Source organism: Linepithema humile, chromosome 1 (genome assembly GCF_040581485.1).
Source record: "Linepithema humile isolate Giens D197 chromosome 1, Lhum_UNIL_v1.0, whole genome shotgun sequence".
Taxonomy (NCBI): Eukaryota; Metazoa; Arthropoda; class Insecta; order Hymenoptera; family Formicidae; genus Linepithema; species Linepithema humile.
This window is the reverse complement of record NC_090128.1, coordinates 28,113,987-28,137,521: the sequence shown is the minus strand read 5'-3', so window position 1 is coordinate 28,137,521 and position 23,535 is coordinate 28,113,987. Positions and strand designations below refer to the sequence as shown.

General features: G+C 29.0%; 2 protein-coding genes across 4 annotated transcripts; one reads left to right on the top strand and one right to left on the bottom strand.

The window, feature by feature from the left end:
* Nucleotides 1-80: 80 nt before the first annotated feature.
* On the bottom strand, nucleotides 81-15,639 carry LOC105670562 (uncharacterized). 3 transcript variants are annotated; one of them, XM_012364151.2, is made up of 10 exons: nucleotides 15,428-15,639; nucleotides 14,923-15,075; nucleotides 12,522-12,937; nucleotides 10,749-11,019; nucleotides 9,125-9,810; nucleotides 7,208-7,765; nucleotides 3,571-4,696; nucleotides 2,199-2,598; nucleotides 1,251-1,608; nucleotides 81-552 (listed from the first exon to the last, which is right to left on the bottom strand). In XM_012364151.2, the coding sequence occupies exons 3-10, from the start codon at nucleotides 12,849-12,851 to the stop codon at nucleotides 253-255; spliced, it is 4,029 nt and encodes a 1,342-aa protein (XP_012219574.1). In that variant the 5' UTR covers nucleotides 12,852-12,937; nucleotides 14,923-15,075; nucleotides 15,428-15,639; the 3' UTR covers nucleotides 81-252. The 3 variants fall into 3 exon arrangements, with proteins under 3 accessions (XP_012219574.1, XP_012219590.1, XP_012219583.1); XM_012364167.2 differs by having other exon boundaries at nucleotides 15,460-15,639; XM_012364160.2 differs by lacking the exon at nucleotides 15,428-15,639 and adding an exon at nucleotides 15,157-15,405.
* A 632-nt stretch (nucleotides 15,640-16,271) lies between these two features.
* Nucleotides 16,272-21,766, top strand: Nsun5 (Nop2/Sun-like domain containing protein 5). Its single transcript, XM_012364180.2, has 6 exons — nucleotides 16,272-16,615; nucleotides 17,565-17,835; nucleotides 18,991-19,247; nucleotides 19,383-19,498; nucleotides 20,023-20,195; nucleotides 20,759-21,766. The coding sequence occupies exons 1-6, from the start codon at nucleotides 16,490-16,492 to the stop codon at nucleotides 21,277-21,279; spliced, it is 1,464 nt and encodes a 487-aa protein (XP_012219603.2). The 5' UTR covers nucleotides 16,272-16,489; the 3' UTR covers nucleotides 21,280-21,766.
* Nucleotides 21,767-23,535: the final 1,769 nt, after the last annotated feature.

Genomic DNA, 23,535 nt, shown 5'->3' with positions numbered 1-23,535 from the left:
AAATTTTCTCGCTATATTATTTTGGCTCAAATTTTGAGAATCCGTTACGGTATATAGGTCATTGGGTACTATACTTAGTGTTATTTTAATTACTTCAACTATATATATTTTATTCAATACATATGCAGATATCAAAATAGCGTAGTCAGCTTCATTACTTCGTCCTTCACATTTTGCTTTATCCTCTTTGATCATAATGTTCTATTTAATTAATCTTACCTCTGTAAATTCTACAGTATAAAATAATCAAACCTAATTATTGTACATGATGGATGCGGTTGCAAGGTTAACCTCAGCATTTGCGTCGGACAGATCGGGTAACGACAACATTACTGGTATCACTTGAATCTTCCCGGAATTGTCCTGTCGCTGCAGATGCATCACAGCGGCACCAGATTGCAGAATGTCATTCGTTATGATCTCGTTTGCGATGATCTCCGTGCCAGATTCTATGTTGTCGGCCGTTACTTCTTCTGTGTATACATTGGAATCCTCCATATTCATGATCACCTCTGTAGCTTCAGATGCTTCTCTCGAAGTTTCTTCGTATTCCTGGAAAAGCAATGAGGCATTAAAAACACCAAAAAGAGGGAAAAGACAATCAAAAGAAATATGTAGAAGTCAGAAAAAAATCCGGAGTTTCTAAATATTTTGAAAACTAAGCATTTTCGAATGATGTTGTGTGATACTGTCATAATCACGTAAAATTACCTTCATTTTTTTATTAAACAAAAACTCTCATTTTTTTGTTGTAAATTTTTGTAGCTGATATTGAAATATTTTTAAAACGATTTTAAAAACAATTAAACTTTTGAAGAATAAAACAACAGAAAAAAGAGCTATAAGTATAAACAAACATAATCATTTGAATGATATACACGTTTTATCAAATAACTGCAGTATGAACTTGTCATTTCATACTTATCAATTTTATTGCTCAATTGCAAACTTTGATTTTTGATTTATGCTTTAATGTCAAGTCTTTTTTTTTTTATTAACATAGTAAAATTTATTTGAAAGAATATAAGTTTATACTCGCGCGCGCGTTCTCGCATGCACGCTACACAAATAACAAATTATATTCCTTGCAATTAAATACACGATTATGCAAAATTTTATATGGATAAAAAATCAAGTATCAATATTTAAAATTGGTAACATGCCAATCCTTGTATGTATAATGGCGCTACTCTCCTCATCACTCACTTTAGTCCTTAATCTTTTTAAAATAAAATGTTAGTAATTCTTACCTGCTCGTACACTTGTTCATATTCTTCCTGGCTTTCAAACTTCACTATCTGCTCCTGATCTTCTTGATCTTCAGCAACCTCCTGGTGGATGTCGTGCTGATTTATATCCTTAACCGATTCCTCTTGTTCTGATCCAGAGGACTCTTCGGTACGTACTTTCGGTTTAATATTTCTTTCATGTACTATGCGTTTGAAGCCTGAACCACCAAGGCTTTCGTGGCGCCGCTCATGCTTATTTTTGTCACCAAGATACTTAAAACGCTGTTCGCATACGCTGCACGTGTATGGACGTTCGTTAGTGTGCGTACGCTCGTGGCAGACAAGAGCACTCACTTGCTTGCATCGCCAAGGACAATACCTAAGGGATAAATAATAAATAGAAATAATGAATAAATAAGTGAAAAATTTTTTATAATTTAAACCTATCAGTGATCTGTTATCGAGCAATTTTCTAAATTTTAGTTTTTAATCGAATTAATATAATAACTAAACTTTGCCGAGCCGTCGCGGTGGTGCGAGAATTTATTATTTTTCATATAGAAACTTATTCGTTTACATAGAGACATTAAATTGTACACCGATCTCAGATTGAGGTGTACGAAATTTAAGTACATTGATCTCACATTGGAGAATCAGAATGTACAAATTAAATAGGAAATCATTAAAGGAAAGAAGGAAAAGCGAAAGAAAATATATCAGGGCGCGAGTGGCTAAATCGAACGTCTGTAGATGAATAAGTTTCTATATAAAAAATAATAAATTTTCACATCAACAACCGCGACGGCTAGATAAAGTCTAGTATTATATTAATTCGATAGTTTATCATACGCGCCTTTCTCTTGTATAAATTTAATTTTTTATTTTAGAAATTTATGTGAATATTACAAGCAATTGAAAATTAATTTAAATATTATAAATAAGTCTTTTCAAACCTAATCTAATATTTACCTGCACTGCAAGGGTCTCTCGTTGCTGTGTCTATTTTGATGGTGCTTGATTAATTGTATCTTTGTCTTTAAATTAAAGCCACATATCTCACAAGTATATGGTCTTTCCTCAGAATGAGAAATCATGTGAGTTTTCAGCCTCAACTGATTCACGAATCGTTTCGGACAGCGAGGACACTCTAAGGTGCCCTCGAGACGGTTGTGTGTGATCATCATGTGATGGCGTAAACGTACTTCAGACGTAAAAGATGAATCGCAATCAGTACACTTCATTGGATCCTTTTCCATGTGCGTGTTCTTAATATGCGTGCGCAAGATCATTTCCGTCTTGAAAGTTTTATTACAGTGGTAGCAAGAAACACGTCTTTTATCGTGCAAACCGGATTCATCGCGAGTAATACCTGCAAAAAGAATTATTATTGATGCATACTATATATTTAAAGTATGTCATATATTAATTAAATATTATATTAATTTATATTACATTTTATATTCTATATATTTTATAAATAAAATTCTACATTCTCGAATTTTCTGTCTCGAATAAACTTTAATTATATGTACATTTATTAGTAACAATGTTAATATCATTATATTTTAAGTTGTACCATATAAAATATCTGATATGCGACTAATTAATCACAATAAAGTTAATATAAATAGATTCCTAATTGTGTTATTTAGAATTTATAACAATATTGTTTTTCAATTTTTTTTAAATTAATTCTTGAAGTGCTGTAAGCTGATATACAAAAACCGCTTTACAAAAATCGTCACTATAATTTTAAAAGCTGTAACCTCTATCTTTCATATCATTTTATATAATAAAAACGCCTTGATTCTCGATATAAATTTGCGTTTAAAATAACTTCAGACTAATATTTTACATTTTTAATATTTTTAGTGTTTTTAAAACATATTTAAAACATATTTAAAGTGTGACACTGTTTGATGATAATATAATAATACGATATTTTATGTGACAGTTTTCAACTTAGTTTTATATATTTTTTTTTTAATTTGGTATAAATTTAAGTTTCTTTGTTTTTTATTTCTTTGAAAATATAATAAAATATAATATAAAGTCTCTTTCTTTAAAACTCAATTTCTGACTCAGCTTTTAAAATAGCAACTTCAGATCAATTTTAGTGAAAAATAGATTGTAAAAATTAGAATTGCAACACTTAAAACCTAAAAATTTTGTCATAAACCCAATTTCTTTAGAAAAAATTATACAGATTGAATAAAACTTATATTTTTAGTTTGACTTAAAACAACTCCAACAAAAAAACTCCAAAACGGCAATTTCTTACGGTACAACTTAATAAATCAATAATTATATCTTAGAAAATTATTTCACAAGAACACATCACCTGGCATTGACTCGTTATGAATATGCGACATGTGCCATTCAAGTGATCTTGTCGAGATCATTGATCTGTTACAAATGTGGCATGTGTACTGTCTTCCGTCTTTGTGCTCTCTGTTCCGATGAATCACTAAGGTAGAATGATTCGGGAATTTTTCTCCGCAAACTTGGCAAGAGCACTCCTTCAATCCTCTGCTACCCGTTTTCTCATGTACTCTCATGTGCAATCGCAAACCGTCTCTGCGATTAAACCCAACGCCGCAAGTGTCGCAACGATATTGTCTTTGATCCTCGTGAATCCTAACGTGTTGCTTCAAAGTTGAACTGTTCTTGAACATTTTGTCGCAGTGCGGACACTGGATGCTGTAAGCTTTGTGTGTGTGCATATGTTTGGACAAACTGTAAAACGGCACCAATTTTCTGCAAACCGGACATTCCCTCTTATTTCCAACCGGTTGGTGTTTCCTGATTCTGTGATGCCTCAAACTTGCAGGATTCTTAAAATCTGCGCCGCAATCCTCGCAAAGATACGCTCTTAAAGTTGTGTGAACCGATTTTAAATGAAAACTCAGCTTTTGTTTTAAAGCAAATTTTTTTGGACATTTTGGACATTGATAAATCTTCTCTAAAGTCGTATGTTGTGTTTTTATATGCTGGTCCAAAGTTCCCTGATGCTTAAATCTTTCCCCGCAAACTTCACAAAGTTGACCGTAGAGGGCATCAATATGTTTTTGTTCGTGTTGACGCTTTTTTCTTCTAGAATCTAAAATTATGTCGCAATATTTGCAAATTAATTTTCTCACGCAAATAACATTGTGACTTTTCTTTCCTTTATTGGTCGGAAACTCTTCTCCGCAGTCCTCGCAATAGTGAAGCATGCGATAGTCATGAGATTTCAAATGTTCTTCGAGAGTATCGCTGTTGGTAAAGGTTTCCAAACAGTAATCGCACTCTAAATAGCGCTCCTCAACAAAAGGATCGGTAAGTAATGAAGTCTCTATAAAATCCGGGAGAAGTTTAGAAGATGATTTCAAGCTGGTAGAGAAATGATCTTCATAAAGGGAAATTACGTCTTCGTCTTTGAGGCGGGTAAGGACAATTTTGCGTTGCTTTAAATAGTCCTGAAATTCCTGGAATAAAAAAAAATTTATAAAAAAGATATAAAAAGATATAAATAATAACTAATAAAAGAAAAAATCGTAAATATAAATAGCAACAAAATACAAAACTAAAAATGAATATTATTTTAAAAATTACAAATTTATCTAAAACTGCTTTAAATAAATTATTGATTTTAAATGAAAACATGTGCAAAATTTCACAAGTTTTCCCGCAAGTCTTAAAGAGACTTAATCCCTCATAACGTAAATTTTAAAAAATTAAAAAAAATTTCAAAAGTAAAACAGTCTTGTTTTTCCATCTTTTTTCAAGTCTAAAGTTAAAAGATATAAAAAAATTTCAAAAAACAGGTTTGTTCTCTCCTAAAAATCTCCTGAGGAAGAGTTGGGAGCTCAAAAATATTTTTTTTAAACTCCAGAAAGTCAATTTAGAGGATAAGTACCATCTGTTTTATCAATTTCAATTTAGTTCTGAGAAAATTCTCTTGGCGCTCCTAAACATTCTGTATATATTGCACTGTTAATACAATATTATCATATACACTGCTAAAAAAAAATTATGGGATAGAAAAATTTTGGACAACAATTGGTCAACTTTGACGGACAATAACTCCGCGAAAAATCATCGTAGGATCTTGATTTTTTTTAAAATGAAAGCTTGAAATCTCTACTTTAAGATACCTGCAAACGGCATCCCCCAAAAAAATTTTAGCAAGTCCGTGCATTCCGTCAAACTTTGCAATTTTCAATATGACAAACATACCCTCAGATTTAAGAAGTTACAGTCGTTGAGGTGCATTTAACTTAAAATCGCGCAATAGTATCTTAAAGTAGAGATTTCAGGCTTTAATTTAAAAAAAAATCATGATCCTACGATGATTTTTCGTTGAGTTATCGTCAGTCAAAGTTGACCAATTTTTGCCCAAAATTTTTCTACGTCATAATTTTGTTGAGCAGTATATATTATATGCGATAAATATTATTACATATAATCATGTTGTATAAGATACGGCGGAAAACATAGTACAAATGGATATAAGGTGATTTCTGGTTAAAAAATACTCTAAGTACTCAAAATTTCTCAATAAAATGTTTTGGACAAATAACACAAATTCTTTAGTTTTTATAATTTCTTCATTTTACCAATAAATACAATGTTGAAAATGTCCTCGTTGTTCAATATATTTTCCGAAGGAATTAGTAAACTGTTGCTAATATAAATTGAACATTTATTGTTTAAACGCTTAAATAATTTTATTATTAAAGTAATCAAGATTGTGATTATTAGTATCATAAATTATGTTTACATGATCCCATAAATAAAAATCAATTAGTGTAAATCAAATGATCTTGGAACTCAAGACACTATTGTTACACAATCGATCCAACAATTGTTTCTTTGTTTTAAGAAATTCCAGACATTTCATTTAAAATGTGCTGAAATACCGTCATGTGTTAAACAATTATTTCATATTCTTATCAAAACTTCAGTTTATGATAAAAATAATCAAAATGTTAACCAATTATAAAATAAAATTATTCAAGCATTTGAATACCTAAAAATTACTTAAAAGTGCAACCCACATTAAAAAGAGTTCATGAGTCGTTATGTAGAAGAACATAACTGTGCATTGAACAACGGGGATAACATTTTCAACATTGTATTTAATAATAAAATAAAGAAATTATTAGGTTTATAAGTTTTCTACTAGATGATGCTAGTTTAAAATTATTACTTTTAAAGCAATAAGTTTTTCGTTATTAACAGTTTACTATTCTACGTTGATAAACAAATGATAGCTGTTAACATAAAGTCACATTTAAATCAAAAATTCTTCTCTGTATATAGTGGGACGATCATGGTGTGTTATACTATGAGCTTCTTTCGTCAGACGGTTACAACAGCAAACCGTTACAACCAACAATTAAACCGTTTAAAAAAGATATTAGTGGAAAAATGCCCGGTATGCGCGACAAGACGACAAAAATTAATACTTTTGCATGACAATGCTAGACCGCATGTTGCCACGATTCAGAAAACTTTATTGAAGTTTGAATGGAAAGTGTCACTCCACTTTCAGAGATGAGAGCTTGTAATACTTCAAATGCCCTATCCTGTACATCATGTTTTGCATGGCACTTTGAATGCATAAATATTAAAAATATACATATTTTTTTCATTGACTCTTCTGTTATTATAATAAATATAAAATAATAAAAATAAATATGTATACATTGCTAATCTGATAATATTTATGTATATACAGAGTGTCTCAAAATAACCACGACAACGCTCGTGAAAGAATAGAATACAATAAGCCGGACAGAAAAGTCCTTTGCCGTTTCGCAATTTTTGCAATGTGGAGAAATTAATTTTAAAAAACTGGCGAATAAGCGCGCGTTTTTGACTGGCGAAAGAGCGAGCAATTATACAGTGCAAAAAGCATCCTTGTATAAATTAATTTCGGTAAATATCGAATTCTTATATAAAAAGTGCGTGTTGATAAGTCTGATATTTATTACCTGTAGATTCTTATCTTCTCCCAGAATCCTCACCAATTTCTCCAATTTTCCTTCATTATATGATTCGTCCAACTCTTTCTGTAAACTTTCCTTCTTTCGCTTTGTTTCTTCCGAAACTAATTTCAACTTCAATCTTGATAATTTTGAGAAGTCTTCCTCCGTATCGTCGTTTATTTTCTCAGTTTCCTTATCTTCGATCAGTATTTCGTCTATATCTATCTTTTCATCCTCTTTTTCTTCATTTTCTTCCTGCAAAATAATCGGTTCTTCTTCTATTTTTTCAGGATCTATCTTGATAGAAATTTCTTCTTCCTGTGTCTCTTTTCGTGAGTCATTTGGGGTAAAATTCAATACTGACTTATCTCCAAAAATCTTTTCTCGTTTCTTTTTATATTCTTCGATTTGTTCCTCAATTATTTGCTCACGAGCGTCCGAACGTCGAGATGAGTAGTCTTTTGATGTCAACGTATCGTAACGTTTGAGAATACGTTCGACAGGCTTGACATCGGCGGAAGCTACCGAGCGTTTTGTTTCCAAAGATTTTTCCATCTTTTTAACCTAAAAATAAAAAAAACCTAGAATATTAATTATAATGTATGTATACAGGATGTTCCGTAATTCGCGAATTAGGATATTATAGCAAAATATAGCATAAAAGTTTTCAAGAAACAAAATAAAAACGTTCTTTACAATTTTTCAATCCAAGCAATAATTTTTGAAATATAAGAACTAAAACTAGCCGATCATACTGTATAGTTAAACAATCGCATCTGTTAATCTGACTACCCTCACTACTAAAAATCGAATTTGCATATATAGTAAAATTAAGTGTTAATTTATTATTAATTTATTGTCCCATTCCAGAATTTATTGCTTCAACGCAGTCGCGAAAAATTAATGTTAAAATTAAAGGTGCTGACTTTACATTAAGCTAGCACCCCCACTTCTAAAAAACACGTTTAGATTTAAAAAAAAAATAAAAAAATAAAAAAAAATAAAAAAAAAGTATACCAGAATTTTTTGCTAATTTATTGCTCCAACATAGGTCCAACTAAGTCCAGAGCAACTCATTAATTTAAGACACGTTACTCTTGTAGTAAGCTAGCACCGCCATACTTATAATCCATATTTTTTCAGTGAAACAAACTGAAGAGTAAATTCCAAATTGTATATTCTGAAAACAATAAATAGAGGAAAAATGTTACAAAATTCCAAAGCAACTAATTATTTTAATATAGTTTGCTCTTATAGCAAACTAGCACCGCCGTACCTATCACCTATTTTATTTTTAAGTTAAAATAAATTTTTTAACTATCTGTTCGCAATACGTTGTATCAATAAATTAGTAAAAATTCTGGTATACTTTTTTATCTCTAAACATGTTTTTTTGAAAGTGAAGATATTAGCTTAACGTTAAGTCAGCACTCTTACTTTTAACATTAATTTTCCACGAATGTGTTGGAGTAATAAATTCCGGAATAAGACAATAAATTAGCAATAAATTAGCACTTAACTTTGCTATATATACAAATTCAATTTTTAGTAGTGGGAATACCAGGTCAACAGACATAACAGTCGCTTGTTTCCTGAGTTGCATATATGACAATATTAGTGACTCACGAATAAGTGACCGCTTAATAGAGCTTGAGTGGCCAATTTTAAACTCTTATAATTTAAAAACTGTAACTTAGATTAAAAAATCCTAAAAAAGTTTTTAATTTTGTGTTTTTTTTTTTAAACTTTTATGCTACAATATTCTGATTCCTGAATTATGAAACACCCTGTATATAGAATATCCTATTTTAAATACTCAGAAAAATATCTCGGAAATTAAGGAAGATACGAAAGTGTTTCGGATAAAAATTGCAAGATTTAAAAAAAAAAAATATTGACGAAAAAAAGTATTGAGTTACTCACCTTTACTAGCAGAATCTCATTCGGTTTGGATCCCTTCACGGTCACATACATAATTCCGTCCTCTTCTGGAGTGCTATTCACATTCAATGGATTGTTCAAGTCTAGCTTTTGCACTTTACAGTCTTTCGGGCTGCTTTCAATTCCGCTTTGCACTTCATCTTCCCCTCTACTTTTTGTCACCATTGATGGCATCAGTAGTCTTCTCTTCAATATATTCGGTTGTCTCACTCCATCTTTTTCTCCCTCACTTTCTGATATCTGAGAGACTGTAGACTTCATGGAAACCGCCTCGCTTTCATCCATCCTCACGTAAGACTTCGCCATCATGTCGTACTTATACACGGCCGCCGATGACTTCTCAGACTCTTCTTCATCTTCTTGGAAAGCTGGATCCTCAGGATCAAATTCTTCGATAGATTCTTCATCTTCTCCTTCTATCATTTCTTCGAAAATTCCACCGCCCGTCTGTACATCTTCTGTTTCTTCGGAATCGACTTTCGATTTATTGTTTAATGAGAAAATGGCGCAGATCTTAGGAACATCTTTTTGGTTTCCTAAGTCTAATTGGTTTTCTTGCTTTGTTGATGGTGATAAAGAGCGATTTTGTTGGATCATGGGAGATTCCTGCTTCGCTTCTGAAGAGTGGAAATTTTCCTGATTTCCGTAGGATGTTGCACTTTCCTTTCCTTTTAAAAGAATGTTGTAATTCGTTATGTTGTTAATATTTTGGAAAACAAATTTACAACTTGTAAAAACTTTAAATTTTTTCTAAAATATACATAGAATGTGTGATATACAGAATATCTTGGATTAATAGTACTATCTTTAAGCTAAAAATTCTTTGATTAATTTTTAATTTATCTTTTCTTTATTTTTATCTAAAAAATTTTTTTTATTTAGATATTTTTAAAAATATTTAAGGATCTTCTATGAATTTGAAAAATCAATTAATTTTTAAAACCTTTACTCAAAAATAAGTATCACCATCTTCTTACTCTTTTCAAACCTTATAACATTTGTCGAAAACTTTTTTTTAATATTGTTTAGTTTTTGAAATTTTTTATTGGGCCATTTAAAATAGGTCACATTATAAATATACAGGGTGTCCTTGATATACTTTCCTTATCTCCTCTTCGATATTCCTTTTTCTCCAATTACCTCTCCTGCTAGCAATCTCATAAAATACCCTATCTACCCTTTTTTCTTTGTATCTCTCTTCAAGAAGAGAGTAGAGACTCTCTTCCTTTTTTTCTCTCTGTATTAACTACTCTTCTAAAATTTTGCTTTCCAAACTCTCATATTTCTTGTTTTCTTTTTCGCAAAATTTCTTGTTTTCTTTTTTCTGATAATATGTCTTTCTCCCTTTCCCCTTCGCCAGTGCAAAAATCAAATAACTTATTAACCGTTTTATTTTAATAACATTATATAATATTTTTCTCAAAACAGAGCCTAATATAAAAAAAGTTTTATCTTACATTTTCCATTTTTTTGTATGTAAAATTATTTCCATATCCCGTTATATACTTTATATGGTTTAATACACAATTATATTTGCTATATATATATATCTAAAATTCAACATATATTAAAAAAAAAAAAATTTTTTAAAGAAGAGTCATATTACCTGAGCAAGATGATTGCTCTTCCCGTTTTGTTGGTGAAGATTCATTGATCAGTTCTATTTCCATATCTTTAGTTGTCAAGTTGACCTGCATCGACTTTAATTTCATCTCGGCTTTTTTTATTTGCATGAAGAATTTGTAACTCATTTTAAGATCACAAATACAGTCCATGCACATTTGTGTAGAAAGATTATCATAAGGATGAATTACTTTAAGATGCCGGATCTGTTGGCTCAACCGCATTTGAATACCCTTCTCACCAAAGATATCCACCTGCACAAATTAAAATCATGACAATAACACTATAATAACATAACAATTAAACATGATAAAAGATAGGCGATGCTAATCTAAGCTATTAATAGAAAAGTTATGTAATGGTCATGATAAAGCTACATTAAAGTAGAAATTCAATAGCCCAAATTTTAACTCATAAAACTAATAACTAGTTCGAAAAAATCAATAATAATCGTAATAAACAAAATAACCAATATCATTTTTTGCACTTTTATAATTGTATCTTGTACTTATGTATAAAGAATGATAAAAAGAATTGGTTTATGTAAAAAGAAATTTTACAATTTAAAAAAAGCACTTTGTGAGTGCATTACTGTTACAATAAGAAAAGTTGAATTGCAAGTAATTAAACATCATTAAGCTCTTTAACTTCTTCTATTTTTACTTTAAAAAAAAGCTATCAAAGGCAATCTTATCCAATTCTTATATACAATCTTTCTATATAACTATAAAATTTTTTATTATCCTTAAACAAAAATTATTGACATTTATATTTGCTTGCAAAAGTTTGTCGGATATTTAGCCATATTTTTTTTATGAATAATAACAGAATAATACATCAAAGTTTCTGCCATCGTTATTCTGGAGGAGGATAATCTTGCGTCGATTTATGATCGTTTTTTATCACTGTTCTGTATAAAGACTAGTTGTTGATTGTAATGATATGCTGAGTTATAAGAGCTCATAGTAAAGCACTCCTTTCTAATTCCACTAAATAGAGACAAGTCTTCATGGGCATAAACATTTCATCGTAGCATTGATGTATTAAATTACCTAAAATCTATTCATGATTTTTTAATAGAATTTTTCTTAGAATATCCTGAGACATTTCTCAGAACATCGGAATATATTTAGGATGATCCCAAGATGTTTTATGCTATCTGGACTAATTAAATAGTAAAGAGTAGACAATACTTAAAAAATAGAAGCATTCAAAATAAGATTGTTACGTTACAGTTATTGCATCTATTCTCCGACGAATTTTTGCAAGCTTTAATACTTGTTTTATTTTTTTCTACTTATTTTTATGCAAAAGATAACATCATAGATTCAGTTCCTAAATAAAAATATGTTTTTAGTTGTGTTTGAATTTTGTATTAAGAAAAACTAGAAACACTATCGCCATCTTCGCTTACTTTTCCATCTACAAAATCCCATACAAATTATTATCTTCAATAAAAACATTAGAACTTAAGCTGTGAGTTATAAACTGTTAATACTGTAATATTATACAGTTACAATTTCTAATATTGTAGCTCTATATAAACCAAATCTATTTAATATTTTAATATAAAATAAGTTATTTATTTTAATTAAATTTCAGCAACTTTTAGCTGATATTGTAGCCAATACATACTTAAATAGACCCATATCTTTCGTTTATTAAATTTTGTTGAATTTCGTTCGTTTCAATTAAATGCCAATGTAAGGCGTCAAATTCAAAACACGGTCCTACTTGATATTAAAAAAAAATGTACCAGAGGCACTTTTAAGCCAGCACAGGTGCGGCAGTATTTCTTCAATTCTTGCGCAGTTGTCTTGGGAGTGGATGCTTTGCTCTGTTGTGTCTTGTCGTTGTTATTGCTTAAGGACGAGATCTTTGCCAATTCGTTTAAACGCTTGGTGTCCTGTAAGCGAACACGTGGTGCAATCTTTTTCAATTGATCGATGTCTTTAATCTGGCCCACAATAGGCATCGTCATCATAGATCCGCTATTGATAGTGTCACTGTCGACACTAGGTATATGTTGAGAATATTCTGACTCGCTATAATTGTGGTCACTCTTGTTGATTTCAGAATTTGACATCTTCTTTTTTTGCTTCAGAATCACTTGTTTTTGCACTTCAACGTGTAATAAACATCTTGAAGCAATATTCTTTACACGTTCTCTGCCTAAAAATCAACATCTTTATTTATTTTCGTCATATTGGTAACGTATTTATATATAATAACAAATAAGAGAATTAAGAAAAATATAAAATGTAATAAAAATAAGTATATAAATAAAGATTTCAGAACAAAATTATATAACATATGTTTGGTTTAAATACAGGACTATTCGAAAGCATGTTTCTATTCTAAATAAAATTAAAATTGACAGTTTTTAATTTAGAAACAAATGGTTCACACGAAAAGTGATAAGAACTTATCAATTTTCTTTTCTTTTTGAGTTTGCCAATAGCATTTTTTTATCTTTTTGGAATTATGTTAAAGACTTTGACTGTGTTATCTTTGTTCACAGGTTTTTAGAAACTGAAAGCCACATTGAAACTACGATAAATATAATAAATATTGTTTAAATAAACATAGGAACAATTAGGCTATTGTTTGGTTTATTGTTGTCATGTGACAGAAAAAAGATATTTTAAGAGTAGAAGAGATTTAAAAAAAAACTGTGAACAATTTTTTTATTATATTAGCCTATAAGTTAAACATATTTTTTATTGTAAAAAAGAGTAGTTTTTCTTTAATAACTACAACATCACCTTAAAACACTAAGTGTTATCTTTAAAGTAATTAAAATTAAGTACAAAATATAAAAAGACGTGTGATAAAGAGCATCTTCGTGTAACATAATTTCGAATAGATAAAATTAATGCCATTCATATGATTAGATAATTTACCTCAGTAAACTCGCGACAAATACGATCTCACAATCTTATATAAAAAAAAAAAAAATAAAAAAAAGAAGAAGAGAAGAGATCTATCCATAGAAAAGTACGTATTAATATAAAACTATAGAAAATACTCTTCTTTTCTGAACAACAGATCCATGCAGAGCTGTTATTTACATGAGTCACATATTAATCAATTTAAAACAAACAGAATTAAAATGAGATAAAATAAAGATATTTTTCTTGAATATCTTTGAAATATGCATTCTTATGCATAAACAATGTAAACTATGTCTATGTATAGACAATACATAATCTATGGAATTTGATTCCATTTTAGTTAAATACATGTTTTGCTATAAATATATAAAATAAAAGCATTTAATTTTGAAAGTAACATCTCTAGTAATTTTTTTAAATTTTAATAGTTTATATTATATAATACAATTGCATTAATATAAAAAACATTTATATTTTTATATCAATTTTACGATAGTATAATTTTACATAATTAATATATATATATTTTATACTTGTCACAATATTATAAAACATTTAAATAAAACTGTATTAATATATGTTATTATTATTACATTAGTAATTTTTTTATCATTTTATCAAAGTAAAAAGTATACTTTTATGAGAACAATATAAAAAATACTAATATAATATTAATATATGTTTAAATATAATAATGTCAATTTATAATAAAAAAATTAATTTACTTGTATGCAAACTTGTTAATCTGCCATGTAACATAATAAAAATTACATGCAAGATTGTTTTATTTGCTACATCTTTATAATAAAATATCTTCATAATTAATATACAAATTGTGAATATACATATAAAAATAAACATTATAAACATCAATCAATATTAACAAAATATATACACAATCCATAGAGACGTACTCATTAAGTCTATGGCAGTGTTTCAATATTTATTGCCATTGTATTGAAAATCTATAGTGCATGTTACATATGCTATAAATTTTCAGTACTGGCAGTAAATATTGGAAGCTTATCACAATCCTATTTTATTTTATGGAAGGTATTATGTAAAATTCTAGTAATAAAATAAATATCTTAATTGTTGAAAAAAATGTTTATTTAAAATATATTACTATTAATACTATTATGTATTTCTTTAATATTTGCAAATATACTTTGCACATCTTATGTTCTTATCTTTGTATATTTTTTCTTTCACAATGTATTTCAATCTATTGTTGCATAAAAGTTTGATAACAAAATAAAATACCTTAATAATCGAAGAATTCAGCTGAGTATAGACTTGTTACTATACAATCTGCAGTTTCCACTGATCCTTTCTATTTATCTGCCACCATTTTATAGCAAATTTCCACAAATTTGTTGTCACCAGAGGTATCTTCCCACAGATTGATGCAAAAATCTGAGTTAATTAATATGTTATATGTTACATGTTATATACAGCATTTAAGGCTTTAAATAAAATTCCAATTGAATTGTGCACCATTAAAAACTTTAATTCCAAATTGACAAAGTATTTAATCAATCAGGAATCTTTCCATCTAGTAGCAATATTATATATTGGAAAGCTTTTCTCATTACATGGAGGTTAAGCATTATAAAACAACTTTGTTGGTGAAAATACTACGACTAAATATCGCTCTTTAAATCAATTCTCAATGTCCCGTAAAGTAATGAATTCTATTCAATCGGGAAGTCGAAAATTGAGGTTAGTTTTGTGAAAGCTTATTTACAGAACAAAAAACCATAATAACCTCGAAGGTATCGAAGATAAGGACGTGCTCACTTGGATCCGTTGCAACTCGACTCGATAATAACGTCTTCGACGATGGGAAACTCCAAATTCATGATATATTCGATACTTCGTCACTGCAAGTGCCAGATGGCGCATACTAATGGCGGCCTTCTCGTTCAGAATAATAGCACACGATGCACACGATCGAGTCTGGTTTATTGTATCCCGTACGGAAGACCATGAAAACCTCTCTTGGATCTACGGATTTTTATATTTCTTATTATGGCCAAAATACAAAGATAATTGCAATATATGTAATTAAAAAAATCGTTATAATTCTATGAAAAAGCAATTATTTAGAAAAATAATCAAAATACTTTTTTGTTAATTATTCACAAATATAATGCAAGATTCACATTGCGTCCATTTCCTTAAGATACAACATCCAACATCCAATAGGAAAATGGCTATCCATGGTGTTATTAAAGCTGTATTAGTCACTAGAAAATAAATTTTTTTATTGAATATTGGATATAGTATGGCGAACGTAGAGATATAGCGTTTTCGATTATACAGGATTTGAACGACCCAGGGTTGGTTAATGACGTCATTGCAACCTCTCCACCAATGAAAGACTTGCATTTATAGTAAAATAGTGATTGATCAACCCTGGGTCGTTCAAATCCTGTATAATCGAAAACGCTATTAGGGCCATTCTACAATGAGTCGCAAATGCCCTGTCGGCAGTCGCGAAGGATAGCAATTACCAATTGAAAAGTGCTATTTCTGGTTATTTCTGGTAAAACGGGGCATTCTCTACTGGTGACGTGCATTTGCGATGCATTGTAAAATGGCCCATAGACTGTGCTCCTGGTAACCTACAATCCTGCGAAAGACTTGATCCACGTGACGACACCATAGATATCGGAAAATAGATATCTTCCGATATCTATGGACGACACTCTGGACAACTCTGAATGAGTGAATTAATATGGACGACTGAATCAGAATTTCCTAGTATTTATTTCATGAAATAACTTTGCAATAAGATATAATTTATAAAAAACTTTAAATTCGTAATATGTCGAGCGGATTTGTGCATTCTGTAAAGGTTCCCCGTATTTATAAACTCACGGCTGACATCGTGCGCCGCGTGCGAGAGGATGGTGCCAGTTTAAAGAGTCTGATTTATGAAAAAAAACATCCCGTAAGTATAAAACAAAAGTTTAGAACAATACAGAAATAGATTAGAAGAAAGTCGATCTTAAGACAATCGCACTACTTTTTGACATATTATTTTTGTGAAATATATATTACTATTTTATATAAATATGGTTTGTAACACCGCTGTCATTGAGTTTTTTAATTTGTTTCATGTACTTCATCACACATAGAAATTAAATCTGTATAAAAAATTGTTATTTGCATTGTTGTTATCTAGTTTATATGATATATTAATGAGGTACTGCAATATTGACAAATTAAATTTTTTTTTTTATTAAAGTAATGCTTTTGTTTACTAAAATTACAATATATAGAAGATTAATCATAAGTTTATATGGAAGGTGCAACATTTTTTGTTTACAATATATTACAATAGTAATGTAGAAGCTTAGGATAGGCACCTCTGTAAAATCTGCGAATAGTCATTGGTCAATAAAAAATATTTTATAAATAAAATATAAGTTATAAATCAAAATAATAAAATTCTTTATATAGAAATCTGTGCTAATTTTCTACATTACAATTTTAGTATCTAATATACAAAAGTAAATAAAATACACTATTGATGAATTGTTGCCAATTAACACTCTTATTGCATATTGAATATTAATAATATTTAATAATAATATGTAAATAATAATATTTATAAACATTCAGTTTCTACGCTTAAAAATATATAAAATTCCAGTTTAAGAAAATTTGGTGAGATGTTATACTATATTTTATATTATATAGAAATTTTTTGATAATCTTAACATTTTTTCCTCCACTTATATTGCATAGAGAAGTAAAAAGGAATTCAATAGTATAATTTGTGATTTTATTTAATTTTATAATTTGATTATGTGTTATTATTTAGCTATTATTCTATTATACAAAAAAACAAATTTTATATACATAAATGACTCAGTCTAGTACATTTTACAATTTAGAATGTATCCGGCATATATGGTCTTTCAATGAATACCTTACAAATGCTGCCAATGTTGGATCAGCTTTTGCAAAAAATTCAAATTCTCACGGAACAACCGCGACTGAACTCCTGGTTAGCCAGAGTTCTCATAACAGAGCTTTTGTGGGGAAAAAAATGTCTGAGGAACAATTCCAAACCGGTTTTAACGGTCCTAGCTTATAAGGATAAACTGCAAGAAGAATTGAAGAACTTGAAATGCATAGAAACCCTCATCTCTCATAAAAATAAAGGTATCATGTCTTTATCTGCTAATAAATATAGTATGCTTGCATTTTTACAGAGATTTGGTCTTTAGACAGTCATCATTGCACAGTAGAAACATCCTTCTTCATGGTCCTGATTATCCGCAACTGCAGAATACTATCCAGTTGACGGAACAGAAAGAGGCTGGAGTTAGAAAACTGTGGCATTATCAGAAGTCCTGTCATCAGGAACTAATTTGTGATAGATTAAATAACTACACTATGAGCTTAGTAGCAGTACTGGGAACATTATTTCTTTATAGTGTTGCCATGTTTACTTTACCATTTGCTGCTTTCTTTGGAATACGACATTTTATTACATTAAAATTCCATACCGATACTTTTATGACCAATTGCATTTCTGTACTAGCTGCTGTGATAACAGTAAATTTGATTATTTTTTGTTATGCTTATCAAGCTTTGAATGAGTCCGACGAGGAGAAAGAGCTAAGTGAAGATGAAGTTAAAGTAGAATCGAAAGAGAGTTTGAATAAGAAAGTTGATTAAAAAATTTTGCGCACGTGTATATACAAATTTGTGTACACACAGTTATATTTATAGATATTAATTATAAACATATAATAGATGTTTATTAATAAGTAAATAATTGAAAAAATGTAATTAAAGGAGATAAAATAAAAAATATGGAACAATAAGATATTCGTTAGAACATAACATTACATAACATTACTAACAATTTATAAATAATAATGTAATAAATTAATAAAATGTTAATATTACATTTATTACATCTTTTCCATTTTTCATACAAAACTTAAATATATATTTGTTTGAATTTTAAAGAAGATATATAGTTGAAAAAGAAATAAAATAAAAAAAATTTGATTTTAATTGCAATTTGTGCACTTAATATTTTTTTCTTTTTTGTCTTTTTTGCGTTGATTATAAAATCTTTATAATTTTTATCATAATTTTATTTTTATAATTCTTATTCTTATTATGATCTATTATTTGAGATAGCAGAATGCTGCAAGTTCATGTTTTTAATATGATTGCAATCCCTAAGATACTAAGTATTTTCGGACCCTAAATATTCATGTATTTAGTTACACTCTATTTATTTACATATTCCTTTAATAAATAGAACTAAGTAAATAACATAAGTGTAATATTTTTTTTCAGTGCAAAAGCCTAGATATGTCCGTGTCAACACTCTTATGTTGTCAGTAGAGAAAGCTATCTCTATCTTCCAGGAGGCAGGATGGAAGTTGTTATCCAGAAGCACAACATACTCTTCATATCTACAATCTTTATCACAATTATCTAAGCCTTACTTCATACAAGATCTACATATACCAGAAGTCCTAGCTTTTCCGTTCTCAACATCTTTTCATCAACATCCTAGCTACCAAAATGGCGAACTTATTCTCCAAGATAAGGTAAAAAATGTGACTTTGTATAGATACTAAAAAATTCTTTTTAATTTACATTGTATTTACAAGTATTGGTAACTAATTATTAAATTAACATTAGACATTTGCTTTTTTTAATTTTGAATTTTGTCTCATGTTCAGGCTAGTTGCTTGTCAGTACATTTGTTGGATCTTGTCAATGAGGCTACAGTGCTCGACATGTGCGCAGCACCCGGTATGAAGGCCACATATGTGGCAGCCAAATTACACAATCATGGGTATGTAGTTTGTTTTCCTATAAATCTCTGTAAAAGTGTAGATATATTTGATATTTTGATTATTAATTACATTTACTGTATATTCTTATATCCGCCCAATTTCAAATAATCAATTCTATTTAATATTCTGAATCCCTTGTTGGGATTGTATCAGAAATTAAAAGACAAAGAAAAGATATACTTTGGATCTTGTGTCAGTACCCGTCCTTTGTAGGCTTTATATGCATTTTACAGCAAACACTTGAATAGTTAGTTAAATCTGGTTTTACCGCGTAGCAAGCAAAGGAACACGTATATAACAATATTATATTATAATAATAATCTTACATTACTGTTGTAATGTCGCAAAGTAATACGTATGGTATATTACAGTTTTATATCATATAACTTGCGTTATATTATTTGTTACTTCCGCGTTATGTCACTGCTACAAACAGCGTTTACTGGGTATTTTGAAGAACAATAATTATATTTAAAATAAATCAATATATACATATATATATATATATTTTTTTTTGTTTTAGAACGGTGTACGCTGTGGAAATTGATGCTAAACGATTTGAGACTTTATGCAATCAGATAGAGACGACTCACGCCTTCTGCGTGAAACCTATTAAACAAGACGCTTTAACTCTCGACCCAAAGCAATACTTAGATGTAGAATATATTTTGGTTGATCCAAGCTGTTCTGGATCAGGTAAAATCTTACTTTCTTTTGTCTAAATTAATAATGAAAGAATATACTGAAAAATAATAATAGAACATAATCGATTATTTTTAGCGAATACTTTTTTAGATTATTTTGATCATTAGTTTATTCAAAGAATTTGAAGAATTTTTTAAATAATGGAAACATTGATGGAATAAGAGTATAAAAAAATTAGTATTACCCTAATTTGCAAAATTAGGCGTTATTTTTTTATCTGGAAAATAAATCATTTTTTGTAGTTTTTGTATATTACAGTTTGTGCGTTAAGTACATTTTTTAAATAACTTTTTGAATTTAAGCATAAAAAACTGCAAAAATTGCTCTTTGTTTTATGCAACACTCATACAAAGTAGTGTTATCTTCTATTTTATGAAAAATTAATGTTACCTCGAAGAAGAGTGTAATATTAATTTGCACACACAAATTAATTGTGTTTGAATTTATATAAGTTTTATCTACAAACTCTATTCAATCAAATTATGTACACAATAGTAATAATTAATTACCTAACATACCAACTATCTATTTAACCTAATTTATTTTTATTGTAGGGATTATAGACAGACCAAAACAAAGTAATATGGATGGCAAATCTGAACCAGAACGCTTACAAAATCTACAATCATTTCAAGTTTATCTTCTTAGATATGCACTCTTTAATTTTCCCAATGTAAAGAAGATAATCTATAGCACTTGTTCTCTTCATCCCGAAGAGAACGAAGAAGTGATAGATGAAGTTCTTGCTGATATTGGTGACGCTTATTATCTGGTACCTGCTAAGCAGTTGTTGAATGATTGGACAAATTTCAGCTCACAAAAATACAATTGTAAAGATAGATGTTTATATTCAAAACCGGATGTTGATTTTTGCAATGGTTTTTTCGTGGCAATATTTGAAAGAAACTTTGAAGTAAATCTACCAAAATGCAAACGCAAAGGGGGTAACGTAAATCCTACTGAAGCTAACTTAAGTATCACAAAAGATGAAACGATAAAAGAAGTTACATACAAGCGAAAAAATATGGGAAGGACAAAAAGAACAAAGAAGAAATCCCAATTGATCAAGAAATAAAATTATCGGAAGATATTGAATCTACAGCATTTGAAGTGAAAATAAAAAAGAAAGAAGTTGAAAAAAATAAGAAAATAGCATTAGATGGATCGGAAAACATTTAGAAGAAACCGTCAAAAAAGAAAGATGTTAAAAAATCAAAAAAAAGAAAAAGATCAAAACATGAAAATATACTTCAGATAGTGGAAGATAAGAAAATAGTAAAGATTTGTGATTATGAAGAAAAAAAATGAGGAAAATGGAACTGAACAGCTAAAGAAGAAAAGAAAAAAAAACCAAAAAACTTTATGAAATTTATATTTAAGAAAAAGAATAAGATGAAGAAACTTGAAAAAGAATAAAATGAAACTCAAACATTACAGACGATAAATAAGAAAACATTGTATAATTAATAGTCATCAACTTAATTTTATACATATCGTGTTATGTAATATTTAAGGAGACCTTGCAGTCATCTATTTCATCAATAAAATGCAATATTCTTTAATTAATCTTTTTAATGTTTTTTGTTATAATCCTTTTACAAAATTAAAGATTCATGTGCTAAAGTTGCAAATACATATGCCAAGAAAGTGCAAACAGTTTGTACAATCAAAGCAGGGAAAAAATTGAGAATATAGATTTTTGCTTACCTACTCTTACTTCAATATAACAATTATATGTATTACAAAATTATATATTTTAATGTATGTAAAAGATAAAGAAACATTAAATAAAAATAAAAATTATACCTGCAAAATCACACCTAAAAAATAAAAACTTAATTAAAATCTGAAAAATTAAAATATTACGTTGAAATCTGAAAATAATTATAAAAAATTAAAATTTTTATGACGCTACATTAAACAGCATGTTAAAAAACTTTCTTAAAAGTAGATTTCGATGATAACTTCCTTTCTCGGTTATTACTATGCCATACGCCGTACAAGAAATACAGAGCCAAACCTATGATAACACACAAACAGCTCGATATATTTAATTAATTTGTACACAAATACATATATTTGTTTTCTGGTAATACACTTACCAATTGTTATCGATTCGGCAAGTATTTCCCATATTTGTTTATCCAACATCGTCATAAGATAAATGTTAATAAAGATGGCAAAAATGGAGCGGCACCTATAATAATATATGATATAAAAATCATAAAATCTACACAGAGAAAATTTTATATAAAAAATTACTATGTACGGTAGTAGCTACGAACCATGAAGGAATTATAAAAATTTTTACTATGTTTTTCATATGTGAAATATAGTAAAAATTTTGAGTCCGCGGCTTTATGGTCCGCGGTTACTACCGTACATAATAATTTTTTATATAAAATTTTCTTTGTGTACACTATTATTACATAATTACATGTTAATATTTCTATTCACAATATTATTGTTATTTTTTTATTCGTCTTTTTATATTATAATTAAATATTTTGTATATTATATTGTAATTAAACATTTTAATAAAAATTTCTATTGTTTATTAAATTAAGCCTCTTTGATATAAATTAATGATGCTTATATGATATATGATATAATAATTAATAGAATGAATGTCGACGGTCGGTGCACGCGGTTCAGCTACGTTTTTTAAAAGAAAGAAAGGAAAGCGCGACACATAGGTGTTGGAGCGAGCGAGATACCGATAGGGATACTTTGAGTAGGTAAAAGGAGAGTGTCACCAATGCATATTTCTATTGCTGATTGGTTCCGCCATATAGCGACAATTTTCGGTTAGCCGTCCATTACGGTTAGAAAAAAAATAAAACTTGTTATTAATGGCTGCGTTCAGCAGAACAACTGCTGAATTGTCGTCTAGTCAACACTTATATAGCGTTTTCGATTATACAGGATTTGAACGACCCAGGGTTGATCAATCACTATTTTACTATAAATGCAAGTCTTTCATTGGTGGAGAGATTGCAATGACGTCATTAACCAACCCTGGGTCGTTCAAATCCTGTATAATCGAAAACGCTATTAACGTTGATTTGTTGGTTCTAAAAGTAAGAGCCAATCACGTTCGATTGTTACCAAGCGATTTGTTCTGCTGAACGCGCCCAATAATACATTGATCTATGTTAATAACAAAATCTTTCACTTTTTTCTTGAATTGGAAAAAATTTTTAGAGTACATAAAAATGATATTTTATCAACTAATAATGATATAAATCTAAAACAGTTTTTTGAAGACAAGTTTAATATATATCTTATATTATACCAACGTGTCGTAATTTAAAAAAAAAGATAAAACGTT